Source organism: Podarcis cretensis, assembly GCF_951804945.1.
Source record: "Podarcis cretensis genome assembly, chromosome: 9".
Taxonomy (NCBI): Eukaryota; Metazoa; Chordata; class Lepidosauria; order Squamata; family Lacertidae; genus Podarcis; species Podarcis cretensis.
In genome coordinates this window covers 76,322,134-76,344,122 of record NC_137178.1, presented here as the reverse complement: position 1 = coordinate 76,344,122, position 21,989 = coordinate 76,322,134, and the positions used below count along the sequence as shown (strand labels likewise).

Below are 21,989 nucleotides of genomic sequence, written 5' to 3'. Positions count from 1 at the left end.
GAAGATGGACCAGGGTCACAGCTCAGTATGAGCACCTGAATGGAGATCCTTCTAGCTATTGTCTTCTATAGATGTTGCAGAGTGAAGGGGCTGCTCCATGAAGGGTTGGTTGCAACCTGTCATGTGAAGATACCAGTGAAAGCTTCCTAGTCTGCTGTCATAAATAACCGTAATTATTTTGCAGAATAACCGTAGTTATTATGTAGAAGTAGACCCTTCATCTAACAGCAGCAAAGCCACTGCTGACTCGAGGCTGATTTAAGAAACAGAGATTGTGGCAATTACACTATGGACAGATTCATGCATTGCTGTAGTCTGGATTTTGCTGGGCACTTTGAACCTTAGTCGTAGAAATCACATCTTCAGGTAATGGTTGGATTTTTGTGAGTCTGCCCCATCCATTTCCCGATTGGATAATTCCCCCATTCAAGTCCTGGACCAGACTTTCTGCCATTGTTTGATTGTTGGTGCTGTCTTTTGCTTTCAGCACCCCGCCATTGCCATTCAAGTTGCCGTTAACAAATAGGCAACTAGCCATTTGTGGTAATACGGATGGTTCTCAGAAACTATTAGATCTAAGAGTAGTTGTTTGGGTATCAGTTCCAGTTGATGCCAGATGATTTCACATATCTCCGAGACTACTGATTGCCATAATTGCTGGACTACCATGCATCGACCCTGAGCCCTGGTAACAAGATAATTTGTGGTACCTCTCCCAGCCAAAGATTTACTCTGAGGTGAAGCAAAATGAGACTGCATTAGGGTAGAGGGGTGGAATCCTTATAGCTAGCCCCCAGTAACAAAGAAGAGGAGCTGTAATCAAGTGAAAGGTTTTACTGAATAGAGACAGAGATAGATGGGTGTCTCGTCAGTGTTTGTGAGAAGATGTTTAGAAATTCTCTACCAAAAGGCAAGTGCCCTTGTGACTCCGGAGAGGTCAAGTCCTCCTGTACTGCTTCTATTATCAAGATTTGCATAAAACCTTTATTGTACCCTTCTTATGAAATTTGCCAGGATGATCAGATGCAATTTTATGCCCTTCTCCTTCTCTCAGATCAAAATACTCAGTATGGTCAAGTACAGTGCTGTGGCAAGCAAGACCCACCAGGAACTGAACCCATAAGTTTTGCAATTTCCCTTTTTGGAGTTCATGTCATGACTACAACTTTCTATAATGTTGATGCCCATTTTATGCTCTGTGCTACTTTTATTTACTTTGTTTCCTTTTATTCTTTTTTACTCTGTTATGCACACCTGTGAAATGTGTTCTCTGTTCTTCTTATCTTGCTTTCTTAATGCTGATCACTGTCCATAACAATAAAGATTTGATTTGATTAGGAGGGTGCCTGAAAATATGCACGGCTAGGCTTGCTGACCTTTTCAAACCAACAAGGCTCCTTTGCTTCTGACACTTGCATTACAGATGCAGAATCTGTTGTTCCATCTTTATGCTGGGCGTGGCTTCACTATTGCATAATTGTCTATCACAGAGTTTGTAAAGGTGCGGGAGCCTGTCTGAAGTTGGCTCACAGGCCACAAGCTTGCCACCTGGGAATTTAGGATTCAGCAGAAGCCACATTACACCAGCTGTGGCCCTGATACACCACCAGTATGACAGATATGCCACTAGAATCCCCCAGAATGCCTAGCTGCAGGACAACAGGAATGTGGTGGGGCCATGGTTGGTCCAGGGGAGGAGCACACAGGCCAGACTCCATACTTCTTTAACACACCGGCACACTCTGGTCACCTGTGCAACTTTGCATCAACTCTAGACCTGGAGCAGGAAATGGCCGCCTCAGTTTCCAGACTTCAAGGTGTCACGGTCCGGTTCACGGGCGATCGAAGTCCCAGCAGGGGACATCAGGACCGAGGGCAAGATGGCGGGGTGGGAGCAGGAATGGGAGTCTAGAAGCCAGGAGTCAGGAGCCAAGAGTCAGAGAGCTAGGAGTCAAAAAGCCAAGGGTCCGAGGGTCAGGAAGCAAGGTGTCATGAAGTCAAGAGTCCGAGGATCAAGAAGCAGGGAGTCAAGAAGCCGAGGTTCAAGGATCAGGAAGCAAGAAGCCAAAGGCAGGAAGCGTGTTGCTGTGGCAAAGAGCCGAAGGGAAATGATGACCTTATATCTCTTCCCAGCTCTTGCCACCAGGTGCTGTGAATTACCAATCGGCCTCACCTGCACGGGCCTTGCCTCTTCAGAACAAACTTCTGAAGGCCCCTGTCCTGCAAAGTCCTATTGGTCACAGGGCCTGGCTCCTGCAGGCACTCCTGACACAAGGTCAATGAGCCATAAGCAAGGGAAGGAGGAACACATCATGTAATGTGGAACTGTCTTTCATAGCTTTCTCTCTTTGACATATGTGAATACTGTCACTTTTCTTAATTATATTGTTCTAACACTACTTCTCTACACACACACACACACACACACACACACACACGGAACAGCCTTCCCCTGTGGGGAATCACTGCAAAATCTGCAAATTATGTTAGCCAAATAAGCATATGAAGGGGTTAAGACTCACAGAGTTCCTGTATCTCTAGAGAAGAAAGGTCTGTATGATGACATATCCCCTATATATAATGCCAATTCTGGCTCGACTGCACTGGCTGCCAATTAGCTTCTAGGCCTAGTTCAAAGTGCTGGTTTTGACCTATAAAGCCTTACATGGCTCAGGACCCCAATACCTTAGGGACCGCCTCTCTCCATACAAACCAACTAGGGCCCTGCAGTTGTCATCTGAGGCCCTTCTCTACGTCCCTTCTCCCCAAGAGATTTGGAGAGTAGCAACATGAGAATGGGCCTTTTCTGTGGTGGCTCCCCACTTGTGGAATGCTCCTCTCAGAGAGGTTCTCCTGGCACCATCATTACATGTCTTTAGGCCCCAGGCAAAAACATTCCTCTTCACCCAGGCCTTGGCCATTAAATAATCAATGGCCGCATGGGGGGATGACGGTTATTATGGTAATTTTATTATTATGTTGTCTATTATGATGCTTTTTATTATGATTTTATTGTTGTGCTCCATAAAATGTGCTCTTAATATACACTGCCCTGAGATCTTTTGATAATGGGTGGTATATAATGGGTGAGTGAGTGAGTGAGTGAGTGAGTAATTCCTGTGGTGGGAAGTAGGACAAAGGATCTTAATCTTTTTTTCCTTCCTCCTTGCCTCACTCTTTCTCTTTCTTTCAAGCTAGCTATGTGAGCAGACACACATGCCTGGGCTCTACTCTGTTTTGGAAACTAATCTTGCATTTTGTAACTAAGAAGTATTTTTACCTTTGAAATATTTGCTGCCTGCATTGAAATGTAAGTAAACCTTTTTGTTTTTACTAAAAAGTGTGGTTCATTCTTAGCAATGGGGACAAAGAGGGGACAGGTCAGCAGCCCACAAATAAGCAAGGATCAGAGGTGTAATTGCCTAATTCCTAGCTTCCAGTAAGCTGCAAAAGTGTGTAAGTATTTTTACTCTGCTAAAAAGGCTTCACAGCCGGTTTACTCTCATGTTTTCCCCACACACATGGTATAGGAGGTTTAAATTTAAATTTACATATTTAATCCTCAATGCATCTCCTTCAGTCCTGAGATAAAGCTATTACAGAATGTTACAAAATCTGTAAGAGAGACATTTTGTACCTAAATAGATTATGTCATAATCCTAGAAATCCTCTGATTTAATGGCAGGTGCTTTGATTAACGGGGGGGGGGGTGAAGGTCAGGCATTAGATTTGCAAATTGATAAAGATGATTTTGTGTAAGTATTTTCATTGTTTACTGTATTAACCTCATGTCTATGTTTTCTGTGTAAAATGATGAGGTTGGGGATTATTATTATTTGTATGAGGTGGAGGAAGTTGAGAGACAATCTGCAGGATGAGGAAGCCTCTCTATAGTCAGGTTACTAAGAATAGTCCACTCAGGAGGCCCACCTCATGACAAACAGCAGGAATAACCACCTAGTTTCCTAAGCAGGTTGTACACGCTATGATTGGCAACAGGTAAAGGTGTCCTGAAGGGACGCAGGTGGCGCTGTGGGTTAAAGCCTCAGCGCCTAGGACTTGCCGATCGAAAGGTCGGCGGTTCGAATCCCTGCGGCGGGGTGCGCTCCCGCTGCTCAGTCCCAGCGCCTGCCAACCTAGCAGTTCGAAAGCACCTCCGGGTGCAAGTAGATAAATAGGGACCGCTTACCAGCGGGAAGGTAAACGGCGTTTCCGTGTGCGGCTCTGGCTCTGGCTCTGGCCAGAGCAGCGATGTCACGCTGGCCACGTGACCCGGAAGTGTCTCCGGACAGCGCTGGCCCCTGGTCTCTTAAGTGAGATGGGCGCACAACCCCAGAGTCTGTCAAGACTGGCCCGTACGGGCGGGGGTACCTTTACCTTTACCTAAAGGTGTCCTAGTGATGGAGTAGGGTGCCAAAAGGGACTTGCTACTTTACTGTACCTTGAGCAGCAGCAGTCCAAGGAATCAGCCCTGCTGGGGTTGGCAAACCTGCACATGTATTTTTCCTTTCAGGATGTCCTCCAGCCAGATGCTGTTCATTAAAAGCTTTGGCACATGTCAGGATGACCTCAGGATGAGCAGCTTGATCAGGAACTTGATGTGTGCAGAGGAACTTGATGTGTACAGAGACACTGCCTCTTGTTCACTAAGGTTCTTTGGACAGTGAGGGACTCGCCCTTCTCCTTTCTCTAGGGTGTTATTCCCTGGATTCAAACCAGTGACATCTAACATGTAAAATAACCTGCTCCATAGCCTAAAGCACTTCCAGCAAATCCTATGCTCCTGGCCCCTGTGAGTGTGTTTTGGGGGTGGGCAAAGAGATTGTCATGGACTGACTGGACACAGAGGAATGGTGGGAAGAGCCAGCTGGGGAACCACCAAGGGAAGAAGGCTCAGAGCCAGAAGACTGATGGTGGGATGACGATGAGTGGTCAGAAGAAGAAGACGACAGGGAGGAGGTGTCAGAAGCTGAAGAGGTAACAGGGCTTAGTAAACTGAGGGAGTCTGTGGTAGAGAGAAGTCCAGAATCGGAAACAGAAGCTGAAGCAGGAGAGGTGGGAGGCCAAGAGACAGAGATGAGTCTGACTGGTGAAGAGGCATGGGTGTCTCTTCTTCCAGAGCCAGGAGAGGCATGAAGAGGCTGAAGAAGAAATTAGCTTCACACAGACGCAGTCTCAGATTGCTTGGAAAAATCCCTGGAGAGTAGGGGACAAGCAGGTGTGGGGAGGCAGGGACCTTCAGTCTCAGCAACTGCTTCATAGGGGCAAGACCTGCTGGAGATGAACTGCTCTGCTCACTAGGCATGACACTCCTGTGCAGATCCTGTTTTGCTAATGAAGAATTAACTCCAACTTGCTCGGTGCGATTTACAGCTGGCTCGCTCCTAACAGAGACATACCGGTATGTCCCCCATGTGCTATCAGGGAGCAGTTCTGCTCTGTGGTTCAGATCCCAGGAGTTCTCTCTCTTTTGTCCTGATGTGACTGTTTTCCCCACCAACCATCCAATGAGTAGGCTTATATTCCTCTCCTTCCCTCAAGTAGGGTTTGATTTCTGTCTCCTGCTTCTCAACCCCATGCTCGGTGCATGAGTCACTTGTGGCAGCTGTCGGCATGGGCCTGTGACTCCTCTTTTTGCACATCCTGGTGTGGCCCTTGACTGCTTATCAAAGTAGTCTTACCCTCCCTCTGTGGATCTTGAACCCCTGTCTCAGGAGGGTTGTATGCACTTTCTGCAGATATCCTGCCCAGAAAGCTATGTGGGTGCTGTGCTGGGTATTATTTCCTTCCTGCTCTTTCTTCAAGTATTCCAAAGAATATATATGGGCATGTAGATGGGGAGGCATGCAAGCCCTGCCTCCACCTCAAATGTCCCCACATCTGCAAGCCACACCTGCTCCATCCCCAACATGTAGGAGTATAGCATCTAGATCAAGGAAGTAATAGTGCCACTGTATTCTGCTCTGGTCAGACCTCACCTGGAGTACTGTGTCCAGTTCTGGGCACCACAGTTCAAGAAGGACACTGACAAACTGGAACGTGTCCAGAGGAGGGCAACCAAAATGGTCAAAGGCCTGGAAACGATGCCTTATGAGGAACGGCTCAGGGAGCAGGGCATATTTAGCCTGGAGAAGAGGAGGTTAAGGGGTGATATGATAGCCATGTTCAAATATATAAAAGGATGTCACATAGAGGAGGGAGAAAGGTTGTTTTCTGCTGCTCCAGAGAAGTGGACATGGAGCAATGGATCCAAACTACAAGAAAGAAGATTCCACCTAAACATTAGGAAGAACTTCCTGACAGTAAGAGCTGTTCGACAGTGGAATTTGCTGCCAAGGAGTGTGGTGGAGTCTCCTTCTTTGGAGGTCTTTAAGCAGAGGCTTGACAACCATATGTCAGGAGTGCTCTGATGGTGTTTCCTGCTTGGCAGGGGGTTGGACTCGATGGCCCTTGTGGTCTCTTCCAACTCTATGATTCTATGATTCTATTCTATGTCCATAATGGGTGGGAAGGTCTGAAGGGGGTTTATAAGCACATTCAGGTGACTGCACTTAGAAGCCTCCCACAATCCCTTCCTGATTGGAGGGAGTCTTCTAAGCATGCTCAGTTGACTGAGCTTAGTGTTAGAAGCCCACTCAGTGCTTATTATACATACCACCATAGGTAAAGGGACGCCTGACCATTAGGTCCAGTCATGGCCGACTCTGGAGTTGCGGCGCTCATCTCGCTTTATTGGCTGAGGGAGCCGGCGTACAGCTTCTGGGTCATGTGGCCAGCATGACTAAGCTGCTTCTGGTGAACCAGAGCAGTGCACGGAAACGCTGCTTACCTTCCTGCTGGAGTGATACCTATTTATCTACTTGCACTTTGACATGCTTTCGAACTGCTAGGTGGGCAGGAGCAGGGATCGAACAACGGGAGCTCACCCCATTGTGGGGATTTGAACCACCGACCTTCTGATCGGCAAGTCCTAGGCTCTGTGGTTTAACCCACACACCACCCGCATCCCTACATACCACATGTGTGGCTTAAAAATACAAATCAGGTGGCCAAAATGGAACTTAATACTGTAAAGGTACTCAAAAAAAGCTAAAGGACACCATCCAGTCATTCATTTCTTCATTAGAGACAAGGTATTCTATGGAAGGTGAGAGAAATGTTACAAGTTTGTGCTGGACTCCAATATAAGGTTCCTGAAAACCGAAGAATGGTCCCCAAGGTGACCCTGAGACATTATGCATGTGCAGTAATATCCAGGGCCCTATGGCTGCTGAAGACTGCACAGACCAAAATCAGGCTCCCTACACTGCCCCCAGATGCCTCCAAAATCCAATTTAAATTTTTCCTTCAGTGGAATTCACTAGCAGCCTTCAAACTTTGTACATTTGCAAGTGACCGGGTGGCCCAGTTAAATTTCCTCCTCATATCTAGGGCATTATTCACCTCTGAGACTATTTTTGTGGCCTTGGTCTCCACTTACGACTGGCAATGTCAACTTCCCTTGCTGACTCTTTTTCTTACACCTTTCTGTAACCCCCCGCGGGATGTGGTTAATCGTGAAGCCTCAGTACAGGTGTAATAGCTTCTCTGAAGGCCCCTCCCCATAGTCCCCACACCACATAGGAAGGTTTAAAAAACTGTTTTGCAAAACAGACAATCTGTCACCCTAAAGATATCAGGAATCTTGCAACTGCATCTGCCTCCCCCTCCACTCCTTTCAGATATGGAGTGGCTGGCTAGTTGTAATGTTTAATTAAGGTAAAGGAACCCTTGACCATTTCTGGTTTTGGTTGTTTTGGAAATCACATCATTGATTTGGATGACACAGTAGCTACCGGTAATCTACTGCCCATAACATATGTAAACGTTCCTCATAAAGTTGCATATGCCATCTTGAAATTAACTAACTATTTTGCAGAAAACAAGATTTCTGTATTTTAATCATCTGTTACCTACTTGTTACCTTCTACCTGGTCCTAAACATATTTTTTTTGGAATTGAGGCTGCAATACTATACCAATTCACCTAGGAGTAAGCCCTGTCGAACTCAATGGTGTTGACTTCTGAGTAGACATGAATAGTATTTCACTGTAAATTCCATTGATTTTGGTCATTTTCAAGTCAATGTGTCAAGGACTACAATATAAGATGCTTCTTTCATATACCAATGCATTTTTTTTATCTTTTGATAGCAGGCAACAGTGAACCTGCTCTAAAATTATTCAATACCATTTTCCATCAGGAAAAGAATGGTTTCATATTAATAGAATACACTATCAGCATTGTCCAATTTTCCCTATGATTTTTTTAAAATCAAGCTAACAAAACAAAATTTAAAAACTCCAAAACAAACCCATTCTGGAAACTTAGATGATCCACAGCAAGAGGAAAGCACCATCAAAAATCTCTTTGTTGAATCTTATGAAATTTCCTGGTTTTAGTTAGCATATGTTTTGAAACAACCAGGATTATTGTTTCCAAACCAATCCTATTTCACAAAAGCAGAAATCCTGGGACTTTGATTCTTCGTGGATTTGCACATACACAGTTGTATTCAGTGTTTCAGTGAACAGGAACAAATTATTCTTAGCAATTCTGAACGTATAAACTCTAGACTCATTTACTCTACCATTTTATATAGGTTGAGGTTAACATTAATTGATACCTTCACTGATTTCGACATTTTGACCCACCCTTGTGAATGCTTTGACATGTGTGTTGGTTCATCTTTCCCCACATCCCCCAAAATACTCAAAAGTTTGGGGCTAAGTCATTATCTGAATACTCTTTAAGTTGTAAGACTAGTTCAACCCTTCAAAATCCACTGAAAATGGCTGCATTGTTTTTAACACAAACATAATAAGAATCAGAGTTAACTTAGGAAATGTAACTAAGGCCTACTTCCTTAAAAAGAAGAAGCCAAAACTCATTGCGGAGCAAAATGAAATGATAAGCATTCCAAATCACTTAATAACTTACACATATATTTAAAATTCATTATGTTCTGACAGGTGCTCCTTACAGATGCCTCCCCTCTTCATCTTCCTTCAGGAAAATGTTTGCTCAATGACATTACCAGCATGTGAAATTAGCTGCTTAGTTTAATGACTGTTGTGCACCTAAACCTGAAGTAACATACCCCTGTACTAACTGTTACTCATTCAAGAGGGGCCTTCATGGTTATCTGAACATCTCTATTGAAACAATGTGCAACAGATGTTAGACGTTGGATAAAGAAAGAGTGGTGGGAGCTATTGACCCATTGCAGCCCCTCCACCATAAGACTATAAGCCTCTATGCATCACTCAGCTACAGGCATGTGACCGTGCACACAATATTCCCTGCTCCCCCCTCAAAAAAAGAGGAAGACCTGGCACACACAAAACACTCGTGTGTTTTTGTCCCACTTCCTTCCTAATGCCCCTTGAAATCAAGATACTTGCTTGCTGTGCTACTGCAGTGCAGAAGGAAAACCCACAGTGACCCACCCAAGGGTTCCATCCCTGCAGGGTTCTATGCAGTGATGCTGCCCAATTGTGTGCCATCCCATCCCCTTTCTGGGGTGCTCAGTAAGTGGAGAGGATCAGCAGCCTGGATCCATACAACTTTATATTTAAGGCCTCCTGTGGTGCAATGGGTCAGCGCGTCTGGCTGTTAACCAGAAGATTGGCCGTTTGAGCCCATCCAGGATTATTGCATTGCAGGGAATTGGACTAGATGACTCTCAGGGTCCTTTCCACTTCAACAATTCTACTTCCTTTCCCCTCTGATTCCCCATAACTTCATTTGCTCCATCTTAGTGGAGCCTTCTTGTCCGTATAATTTTTGGCCCATTCTGAGGAAGGAGAGAAGCGGGAAGTGGGTTGTAGCAAAGTCTTCGTGCTGCTTCATGGATAAAGAAAAAGGCTGTACTGAGGTAAGCTGGGCAGGGTTAGTGCAAGGCAACAAGGTGTTTATGGAAATCAGGTGGGTGCTACAAGGACAGGTGGGGGGAAGGACAGTGCACTGCCCAAAGATGCAGAACAGCTATAGCAGAAATCCATTTATTTCAGAGGAGAAACTGAGAAGCAATATATATCTAGCTCAAGGATAGATTTGATTTGGGCAGCTCAAGATGCCAGCCTTTATTCAATTAAGTTTAGTCAAATCTGAAAGAGTTGTTTACTATGGAAAGGCCTGAAGACAGATTTGTTCTTCTCTCTTCGGAAGAAGCGATATGCCTAATATAATCTAGCAGGTTTCCCCTTCAATTTACAGGCCTTTGGCAACAGTATATTGTGGGTGAGAGAGCAAGCCTCTGAAATCCTCCTGGAAATGGTTTAGCTATTAATGGCTGGGCTGAGAGTACATTCTCTGTGTACTCTTTGGTAGTTAAGAAAATTTATAAATTATCTGAGAAAATAGTTTGTCACTTGTAAAACTGATTAGAAATTTTAAGCTGTATACAAATAAATAATCAACCAACCAACCAACCAACCAACAGACAGGCAGAACAAGGGCACCTTAATTGGTTTCGGTTATTAAAATGACTGTTGTTGGGTGTTGTTTCTTTTTTAAAGAAATAGTTTGTCACAAGACACCAAGTCTCTGGAAACCCAATTTCACCTGAAATCAGGCATACCATTACATTCTGTGGAAAAGGCATCTATAAGCAAATTTGCTCTGTTGCTAGTAGTAGCCCCTCAGCCCTCCCCATGGGGGTGGGAGATACAAAGTAGATTCTGGCACAGAGATGTGGGAACCTGTGGCGCTCCAGACATTGTTGGGCTACAATTCCCCTCTTCCCTGACCACTGTTCATGCTGGTGGAGAATGGTGAGAGCTGGAGCACAGCAACATCTGGAAGGCCACGTTCATTCCCAGCCCCTCAGGGAATCGCTGAGCAGGGAAGAGAAACGTCACCTCTGTGTAAAACCACAATTCAGCAAGGTTTACAACTGATTAGAAACATTTATTTAGAAAAAGAAAAGTTAATATTCTCCTTTAGCAGGATTTGGGCAAATATATAAATCATTTCAGGTATAAAAGACTGTCAGTGCCTGACAGCGAGTGCAGGCTGGGCTCCTTCCCCCCCTCTTCTCCTCCTCCTCCAGTAAAGTCGGGCTCCCTCTTGGGGCAAATCCAGCCCTGAAGACAACCCCAAGTTCTGGGCCCCCCTTGTGCAGAGGCCAAGGTGCTGAGCTCAGGCGCCTCTCAGTGCAAGAAGGGCAGCTTCCTCTCCCTCCTCCTCCTCCTGGTCCTGCCGAAGAGAATGTGCTTGAAGGACCTGCGGAAGTCCTGGTTGAAGATGGTGTAGATGACGGGGTTGAGGGAGCTGTTGCAGTAGCCGATCCAGAAGAAGAACTTGAAGAGCGCCTCGGGGACCTCGCAGGCTTCGCGGCAGATGCCGTACAGGCTGTAGCTGAAGAAGAAGGGCGACCAGCACACCACGAAGACGCCCATCACCACCGCCAGCACGAAGGTGAAGCGCTTCTCGCGCGCCTGGCTGGCCGCCGCCTTGGGACCCACGCTGCCCGCCCGGTGCCGCCGTCGGTGCGACGAGAAGAACTCCAGCGAGCGGCTGCTGGAGCGCGACAGGCGCCCGCTCGACGCCGCCTTGCACGACGCCGAGGCCAAGGGCCGCTTGGCCCGCGCCGCCTCCCGGCTCCGCCGCCGCCGCCGCCGTCGGCTCTCCAGGGTGCTGCTCTCGTCCAGCTCCACGTCCTGCAGCTCCGCCGCGGCGGCCTCCTCCTCCTCCTCCCAGCGCCGCGCGCCGGGCCACCGGCCCTTCTCCCGCGGCGGAGAGCGCAGCGACAGGAAGCCCCGGCCGCCGAGGCGGGGCGCGCCGTTCTGGGCCTGGGGCGCGCCGTCGGGGCCGGGCCGCTTCTCGGAGAGCGTCCTGGTCCTGAGCTTGGCCACGCGGTAGATGCGCACGTAGACCAGCCCCATGATGAGGCAGGGCGCGAAGAAGGAGCCGATGCAGGAGGAGAGGATGTACCAGGTCTCGTCGTTGAGCTGGCACGTGGCGGGCGCCTGGCCGGGGGGCTGCCAGTACTTGGAGACCAGCGGCGGCGAGGAGATGAGCGCCGAGAGGAGCCAGACCAGCAGGATGATGCCCTTGATGCGCCGCGGGGTCCGCTTCTGGTTGTACTCCACCGCCTGCGTGACCGACCAGTACCTGTCCAGGCTGATGGCGCACAGGTGCACGATGGAGGAGGTGCAGAAGAGGACGTCCAGCGCCAGGTAGATGTTGCACCAGGCCTTGCCGAAGTGCCAGGCGCCCATCAGCTCGTTGGCCAGCGAGAAGGGCATCACCAGGGCGGCCACCAAGATGTCGGCGCTGGCCAGCGAGACCAGGAAGAGGTTCTGCGGGGCGCGCAGGGCGCGGCTGGTCAGCACCGCGATCACCACCAGCACGTTGCCCACGATGGTGAAGACGATGAGGAAGCCCACCAGGGAGGCCAGGCCGGCCACGGCGCCCGGGGAGTAGGCGGCGGCGGAGGCGGGGGGCGAGAGCGGCGCCCCCAGGGACCCGTTGAGCGGGGGGGCGCTGCTGTTGGGGGGAGCCTCCATGGCCCGGGCGGGGCGGGCGCGGCGCCCTAGGGAGACGCCGGCAGCCCCCGCGGGCTCCCCACCTGAGCCCGGCCGGCGCGCGCTCCCCCCGCCGGCCCCGCCATCCCGGGGAGAAGGGGGCGCCCCCGGACCCCTTCCCGGTGCAGCGGCAGGCGGGGGGCTCCCTCGTCCTCTGCTCCTCGCGGCTCCGGGCGCCCGGCGCTCCGGGGGCGGAGAGGCGGCGTGGCGCGGGCTGCTGGACGGTACCCCCGGAGCCGCGCTCCTCCCGCCGGCCGGCGCCTCTCTCCCGGGCGCCCAGCGCACTGCCGGCTGCTGCGGACGGCGCCCGACGCTGCCTCGAGCATGCCCAGTAGCGGCGGCGGCGGCGGCCAGGCACGCTCCCTCACGTGCGCCAGACGGGAGGGGCGGCCAGGGAGCCCGACAGCGCCCGCCGCGCCCGCCGCCGCGGGGGGGGGATCCCCGGATCGCGCTCCTGCCCCAGCATGGACGCGCCCCCCCCCAGCCCGTCCTGGCGAGTGGGCGGGAGAAGCGCGGAAGAAAGCGCCCCCGGGAGCCCTGCTCGAGGGCAGCCTCGCCATAGGGATGGCGGAGGCTCCCCGGAGGAAAGCAGGGGGCGGAGGAGACCCCGAGAGAAACCCTGCGCCCCCCCCCCACGAGCGCCAGTCCCCAGTGGCGTAGCGTGGGTTGTCAGCACCCGGGGCAAGGCAAGTAATTTGCGCCCCCTAACCCGTGGATTTGCGCCCCCTAACCCCCAGATGTTGCGCCCGGTGCGGCTGGCCCCCCCTGCACCCCCAGGCTACACCACTGGGCATAGCCCACGCCCACCCAGTGGCGTAGCGTGTGTTGTCAGCACCCGGGGCAAGGCAAGTAATTTGCGCCCCCTAACCCGTGGATTTGCGCCCCCTAACCCCCAGATGTTGCGCCCAGTGCGGCTGGCCCCCCTGCACCCCCCAGGCTACACCACTGGGCATAGCCCACGCCCACCCAGTGGCGTAGCGTGGGTTGTCAGCACCCGGGGCAAGGCAAGTAATTTGCGCCCCCTAACCCGTGGATTTGCGCCCGCTGACCCCCAGATGTTGCACCCGGTGCGGCTGGCCCCCCCTGCACCCCCCACGCTACGCCACTGCCAGTCCCCCTCCCCCCGCAACGGCGGACGCGGCGCCGCCCGTGGGACTGGCTGACTTGTAAGGCCTTCGCTTTCTCATCCCGCTGACCAGGGCGGGGGGAGAAAAACGCGACGGCAGCACCGAGAAGCTGCCCAGCTGGAAACCAGAAGGGAGGTCCCGTCAGTTAGCTGCTGCCCCGCCGGGCCTGTTTCCGCTGGTGCTGCGGAGAGCAACGAGGTCCCCGCGCAACCCAGCAGGGAAGTTGGCCTGGGACGTTGTGTGGCTTGGATGCTTTCCAGGCAACTTTCGAGGGTGCGCAGGTGGACCTGTTCTGAATGCTTCCTTGAGAGCAGCGCAAGGGACAGGCCTCCCATGGGCTGGAAAGGGATCCCCAGCTCCTTCCTTAGCAAAGCTGGGGAGGCGGCAGGGTTGGTGGATGGAATTGCCGTATGTGGATCAGGGGGGTGAAACTAGGCTTCAAGGAAGCTGTTGATTCAGCTGGTTACAGCCTTGATGATGAAGCAGTGGCGTAGCATGGGTTGTCAGCACCCGGGGCAAGGCAAGTAATTTGCGCCCCCTAACCCGTGGATTTGCGCCCCTTAACCCTACCCCCCAGATGTTGCGCCCGGTGCGGCCGGCCCCCCCTGCACCCCCCACGCTATGCCACTGTGATGAAGCAGTCCAGGATGCCTTGGTGCAGCCTGGATTTCTCTGGTATTTCCCTCTTTTATCCCACTTAAAAACAATAACAGCACACCAACAGTCTTCTAAGAAGAAAACAGTTTACTCGCAGTTCACTTTCAGCAGCAATCTGGAGGCAGGCTTATGTTGCAGTCATAGGTACATTTTGTGTGTGTGTTTGTGTGTGAACAATGGAATCTAAGTCTGACCTCAGACTTGAGAACTAGCTACATCTCTGTAGAGATTGCAGTGACAAGATGGACAGATGGACTAGAGCAGGAATAGGCAAACTCGGTCCTCCAGATGTTTTGGGACTACAATTCCCATCATCCCTGACCACTGGTCCTGTTAGCTAGGGATCATGGGAGTTGTAGTCCCAAAACATCTGGCGGGCCAAGTTTGCCTATGCCTGGAGTAAGAGAGCCAGGAGAGAAAGATGGCGGCATGACCAGCCCTTTTATATAAGTTACACCCATGTCTTCCTGGTTGCACCCAGGGGGGAGTTGCTCCCACAGTTTTGACAGGACGTTCTCCCTGTTGGATCCACATTCGGCTGAGTGCCCATTCTAGCAAACAGGAAATGTTGGACTTGACTGCTCTTTCTGGATACCCCACAAGTGAAAGGGTAGCAAGTGGCAGTGGGCTGTGAGAAGGATCGGGGCAAGGGAACTGTTTCGGGCAAACTGTGCCCACCTTGGTTCTATTTTCAGATTTGAGCAGCTGCCTTTGGATCTTTGCCCCTCCTCCCCACATCTTTGTTAACAAGCAGTGTGATCAGAATACTGCAAGTTGAATATAGATTGAACATAGATTTGGGAGCCCACTTGTGTTCCAGAACAGGTCAAAAATTCTGCATGCAAGACACCTGCCACTTTGTCAGTTTCAATTCTCCTTCCATGGAACAGCCAGTTGGAGTTCTTGCGAGGCTAGATGAGATAATGGATTTGTAATGTGGTTCTCACACTGCATAAATAACCTGCGGGAATTAATAATCAAAGCTCTAGTGAGACAGTATTCTCCCACCACCACTTTATTTGCTTAGGGAGGTTTTGTGGGGCTTTGTTGAAGAACCTGGGAAGTAAATCCGCAGAGTTCCAGAGGGCATCATGCGCTGTGCGACTGGCAGACATTCTTACAGCCTGTTTGTTCCAGTTCAGATCAAAATTCCACTGACTTCTTTAAGGTGCTTTTAGACTGAATTTGTTTCAATGCAGCACATAGCTTAATCCATTTCCTTAGGGCACTGAGTGACACAGAAAATTAATCAGGGATATGATTACCTGCTTTAAAATCCATTTTAACTCATGAGATGAATCTGGGGGCTTCATTTTGTTCTCAACTCTTAAATAAGTAAGGAAGAAGAAGAAGAAGAAGAAGAAGAGGAGGAGGAGGAGGAGGAGGATGAGCTTTTGAGTCATTGAAACCCCTTTCATGTGCCGAGAGGATGTGAATTAGTAACCTGGAGACAGTAACCTGGATCCCAGCATTTGCAAATGCAGAAGGAGATGCAGTACTCACAAATGCTTACACTGAGCTGCACAAAAAGAGAGGCTTTCCAGTTCACATCAATGGGGGTAGCTTTGTAACATCTCCAACGCAGCATGCATCTTTCCTCAAAAATGAAGGTAACGGGAAACTTGTTCCCTCTAGAGCTCCATAGAAGTAGCACTACCAGGTAGAGTCTACCTTTTGTTCTGCTATCTATCCGAAAGCAGGCTTCACCTTTGTGGAAAGCTTCACTGCACAGTAGCAGTCAGCAGAAAGCATTTCGGGAAAACTGGTTTGTGAGCAACCAGGGTCTGGTGCTCCTCCATCATGTCTTTATGAGCAAGATTCAGTTGCCTTCCCTTTACTCAGAGGAATTTGGGGGGAGCTTTGCCCTGACAAATGCGAGGGCATTTGGAGGAGGAGGAGGAGGCCTGGAGTACTGCCACATGCTGTACATAAGACTAAAAGACATGGGGGGGGGGTTGAGGGAGTTGGGGCAGTGACCTGCAACACCCGTGTCATGTTTGTCTTCCTGAGAATGTGCAAAATTACACCTGCAGTAAGTGCAAGTTGGTTGCCTTGCTGGAAGAGAAGGTACAGCACCTTGAGGCCTGCCAAGCCTCACTTTGAAGCAAAATGAGGAATTTCTTGCAAGGGTGGAGTGGACTGTCCTGAAACAGCAATGCAGATAGGCTGCCCCCCCCCCCCCCCCCGAGGAAGAAGATTTCCCATTGCAGGAGATGAACCCCTGGAGAATCGTAACACACACAAGCAGGACTCTCAGGAGCTGCAAACACGATTCCATGCCCTCACCTCAGACACCGATTCTGAGCCAGAGGAGCAAGGACAGCAGACCTCAGAATACACCGAGGAGGCTGTGGAAAGTACAGTGTACAGAATGATGCCTGCCACTCTCCAGAGGAAAAAGCAACACATGGCGGTGGCAGGTGGTTCACTACTGAGCAGGATGGATATGGTACCTCGGGTTAAGAACTTAATTCATTCTGGAGGTCCATTCTTAACCTGAAACTGTTCTTCACCTGAGGTACCACGTTAGCTAATGGGGCCTCCCCATTTCTGTTCTCGTCCTGAAGCAAAGTTCTTAACTCAAGGTACTATTTCTGGGTTGGCGGAGTCTGTAACCTGAAGCGTTTGTAACCTGAAGCGTCTGTAACCTGAAGCGTCTGTAACCCGAGGTACCACTGTTGCTGTCACTTACAGAACTCGGCAGACCTCACAGAAAGATATTGCAAGCCCTCCCCTATTAATTTTCCAGGATCCTTGCTTTGATTATCATTATTATAATTACAATGAAGTGTTTTTTGACACTGCACTGATAGGGAAGTATATTGTGCTATTAGCTGTGGGGACTCTCCGTATGACGTGCTGATGCTATTAATTATAACAATCATATGGTATCCTGGCTCTCCATAGCAAATGACCAGCAAACAGATCATGATTTTCTGTAGCAAATGTAGATACCTTCTGCTATAGCTTAACACTTTGGTTTTAGCATAAATCATTTTTTATTCCTTGGATTATGGAAATGCTACATTGTAAATCAGCTCAGTGTAATACACCACAACATAAATCACATATATTTGGTGCTGCATCCTTTACAAGTCTAGACAATATATTTTTGCAACTTCAGACATTTCAAAAGATGATTGATGACAGAAATGAATAATTGAGTAGAGTGTCTCTGTTCTACAAACAATAAATAGAGCAGCATCATAAAATGTGTGGCTTAGGGGAATAAATGGCCCCAGTTTCTCCAGAGTTTGCAATTCTTACATCCATATATATTTATTCTTTTAAAAGTAAGTGTGCACCTAGACGGTCAAACTACAGGAAAAGATGTTCTAAAATGAAAACCACTTCTTCTGGGCTCCTGATAGTTGAGAAGGATTCCATTCTGAAAGACTAGCAGAAGACAGACAGCCAACAGTTTTTAAGATAGTTGAAATAATAATAATAATAATTTATTATTTATATCCTGCCCATCTGGCTGGGCCTTCCCAGCCACTCTGGGCGGCTTCCATAAAAACCAAAAATACAGTATTTGCCATGGAAAAAACTCTAAACCGTGACATAGCATTATTCGCAGGGCTTTTGGGACTGGAGATGGCTTCCCAGAGGGGTCTATGAAGAAGAAGCAAGGAAGCTCCTGGGCTATGAACAGCTAAGGTAGTAACACTTGCCAACTCTCCTAAACGTTGGCATAAATTCTCTTGTAATTTCATGGGTGAAAAAGGTTTTGTGAAGGGGTAGAATGACCTCTAAGGATGGGAGAATCTAACAGTTTCAGTTTCTCATTACACCAATCTACCAATCTTAAATTCAGTTCTCCATGTAGTTTGTGACTATATATATATATATTCACCAGCATTTTAGTGTGCATTTCTTTCAATATACACATTTTATGCAAATTTGCCAAATGTACAATTTTTGTGTGCAAACAATTTCCCCCTAATATAATGCATTTTTATATGTTGCTTTAACTAATAGATACATTTTGATGCACACTTTTACCCTGCTATGTGAATTTTTGTACACATTACTTATAAGCTAATGTTAGAGAGTCATGGATGGAGAACCTGTGATCAGAAACGATGGAAGTGGGAGTGGAATGCTTCAGGTTCACCACACTTGCTCCCCATCAGTCTGATTTTTGGATATTTAACTAAACCGGCTGAGCCAAAAGGAGTGCAGGCATTTTGTGAAAATGCATTCCACCAAATTCAATATCCCCAACTGTGCAGAGGTCCTGACAACACAGAAGACCAACACATACTCATCTGAATGCAAGTAAGCACCCTGCATTGAGAGGGCAGATCCCTCAGTGTGCATGTTATAAAAAGTGGAGCAGCAGTACAGCTTCACTCATGTTATCCATGTATAGTTTCAACTCCCAAGTAATGTCTATGAAGGCCTTCAATCTTTCCAAAATTGGATTGCTTAAAGTTCTGTTGAAGCCCGTGGACTTTAAGGTGCCTCTACCAAGCCCCCCCCCCACACACACACACATCAGCAAAAGTTTCTGCAGCAGTTGTGTGGAGGAGAAATAGTTGGATCTTCTGTTACTATGGAGACAACAGCAGTCAACATGCTCTAAGCTCCGTGGTATTTTATATGGGCACCTCCAGTCACCATGGAAACAGATGTCTCTAAATCTTCTCAGTATTGTTAGAAGAAAAGAATGATTTCAAGGACGGTATGGAATCAATCTGATTGGTGAGCAGCACCTTCTATACAGGGATCTCAAATATTTTTCTGCTTTGAGACTGCAGGGATATAATGAGAAGGAAAAGGAAACACCGTCAAACCTGGAATGCCCCTTGTGATTGATGTGCTAATGTGCTACAGAGACAAGATGAAATGACAATGTCTTGTGTTAAGTTCTTTTAAGGGGAGGTGTTTGAGTGTGAGATCTGTTTTACAGAGGGAACGACTGCAAATATGTGGACTCATGTAAGTTGTAAAATTCCTAAAGTTCTAGTTATTGTAGCATTAAAATTGCACTGAAATGTATAATGTGGGCAACATTTCCCACCAGCCACACCTCAACTAATCCAAGGAGGTAAGAGAGGTAAGAGATCTCCTGCAGATCTTAAGGACTGAGCAGTCTCATACTGGCAGAACATTCCTGAAGCCATGCCATTTAGGGCTTTAACAGTAACAACCAGCAGTTTCAGTTGTGCCTGGAAATGATTCAGAAGCTAGTGCAGCAGACCCTCCAAGTTTCCCTATTTCCCGGGAATGTCCCTGATTTAGAGAAGCCATCCCGGTTTCTGATTTGACCCCAAAATGTCCAATTTTTCCTTAGGACGTCCCTTTTTTCATTGGTGAAATGTTGGAGGGTATGGAGTTATCTGACCCCTGAGTCGTCTGAAGGCAATCCTGTATAGGGAAGTTTTTCAATGTTTAATGTTTTGTTATGTTTTTATATATGTTGGAACCTGCCAAGAGTGGCTGGGGCAACCCAGTAAGATGTGTGGGGTATAAAGAGTAAAATTTATCATTATGGAATGGGACATCCCTATTTTCATCGGAGAAGTGCTGAGGGGTATGGTATGGTACAGCTGTTGTGAGATGTCAGGAGATACCAGGGACCTTTCCACTCGTGTGTGTGGCTGTCCCGTGTAGTGAGCTATCAGAACTGCAGCACCAGTTATTTCCCAGGCTGATAAGGAAGTCTTCTCAGAACCTGATCTGGTCCTGCTTACTCCGGTCAGGTCATTGGACCTTTCTGCATAGGACAGGGCAATAAATGGTTTCCTGTTTGGGCTGGGGCTTTGCCTGAGGAACAAAGTTTTCCTGACTCCAGTGTTTCTATGTCCCTTGGTACATATACTTGTGTATTAAAGTACCGTATTTTTCGCCCTATAGGACGCACTTTTTCCCCTCAAAAAATGAAGGGGAAATGCGTGTGCATCCTATGGGGCGAATGCAGGCTTTTGCTGAAGCCTGGAGAGCGAGAGGGGTCGGTGCGCACCGACCCCTCTCGCTCTCCAGGCTTCAGGAGAGCTGCAGTGCCAGTCCCACTAGGTCGGGGGACAGCAGGGAGGCGGAACGCCGCCATCCCGCTGTCTCCCGATGTGGTTTGGAGGCTGACGGCAGGGAGACGCGTGCTTCTCCCGGCCGCCAGCCCCACAAGCTTCGGGGACAGCGGGGAGGCGCAGCGTGTCCTCCCGCTGTCCCCGGACCTGGTCTGCAGGTGGGCGGCGGGGAGAAGAGTGCTTCTCCCCACTGCCGGCCCCACAAGCGCCTGGGGGGGGAAATAAATATTTTTTTCTTTATTTCCCCCCAAAAAAACTTGGTGCGTCCTATGGGTCGGTGCGTCCTATGGGGTGAAAAATACGGTACATGTACATGTAGCCAGTGACCAAATGGACTCTTAAACCTTTTAGCTGCATGCTTTGTAAATGTGCCTTTCCAGGTTCTCATCGGGAAGTCAACTCACTGACATCATTGTACCACAGGGACAGCCTGCACATGGCAGAGAAACAGAAATTCACGAAATGTTATACTCAGAGGAGAACCTACACCCCCAGGACTTGCATGATTCATACTTTTATTAGCTGGTCTGCATGCTTCCTACAAAAATCTGATAAGGTTAATGCAGTGATACAAGGTCTTCTATGGTAGTATAACGGTCCTTTATCATCCCAGCATTTGGTCTGAAGGATGTAAATGTTAACAAGGTTATGAACCTGGATTCCTTTCTCCTATAACCATGAGTCCGCGTGGGATTTTATTAAACAAAAGTAAAATCCCCTAACACTTGGACTGATCATACTGAAAATGAAGTCCCACTCCATACCCTACTAATAATTCAATAGTTGTGCTCTCCACCTAGGTAGTATAATGAATGTATTTGGAACCACTCAGCACTGACCCATATTGTAAGTAAAGGTAAAGGGACCCTTGACCATTAGGTCCAGTCGTGGCCGACTCTGGGGTTGCGGCACTCATCTCGCTTTATTGGCCGAGGGAGCCAGCATACAGCTTCTGGGTCATGTGGCCAGCATGACTAAGCCGCTTCTGGCGAACCAGAACAGCACACGGAAATGCCGTTTACCGCCCGAGCGGTACCTATTTATCTACTTGCACTTTGATGTGCTTTCGAACTGCTAGGTTGGCAGGAGCAGGGACAGAGCAATGGGAGCTCACCCCGTCGTGGGGATTCAAACCGCCGATCTTCTGATCGGCAATTCCTAGGCTCTGTGGTTTAACCCACAGTGCCACCTGTGTCCCTCCAGACCCATATTGTACCCAGCCTGATATTTATTTTCAATCTAATTCCAGCCCGCTGCTTATTATTTGTGCCTGTGTTCAGTCATTATTTAAATTTAGGTTGGTCTGACATGCTTACTGCCACCTCCAGGATTTTAAAAGATCCCTCAAGCTATGCAAATGGAGAATTCTCTCTCACTGCCTCTGCTCTGACCTTCTTGTATGTGAAATTGGCTGTTGAGGCCAGTCTTGGGTCCTGGCAAATCCCCGTACTTTCCAACCTTTGGAATTCTCGATGGGGGGACATGTTCATTTTGACCAGTATTAACCTTCACAAGAAGGGAGAGGCACCCTTCCTTAGTCTGGCAAGGGAACCTGGCAACTGATATTCACAACTGATATAGTCACCTAAGGACAGGAGGGAGGG

General features: G+C 48.7%; 1 protein-coding gene across 1 annotated transcript; it reads right to left on the bottom strand.

Annotated features, from left to right (window-relative positions):
- Positions 1 to 11,192: 11,192 nt before the first annotated feature.
- On the bottom strand, positions 11,193 to 12,551 carry ADRA2C (adrenoceptor alpha 2C; the record flags this gene model as incomplete). Its single annotated transcript, XM_079990103.1, has 1 exon — positions 11,193 to 12,551. The coding sequence occupies one exon, from the start codon at positions 12,549 to 12,551 to the stop codon at positions 11,193 to 11,195; it is 1,359 nt and encodes a 452-aa protein (XP_079846229.1).
- Positions 12,552 to 21,989: the final 9,438 nt, after the last annotated feature.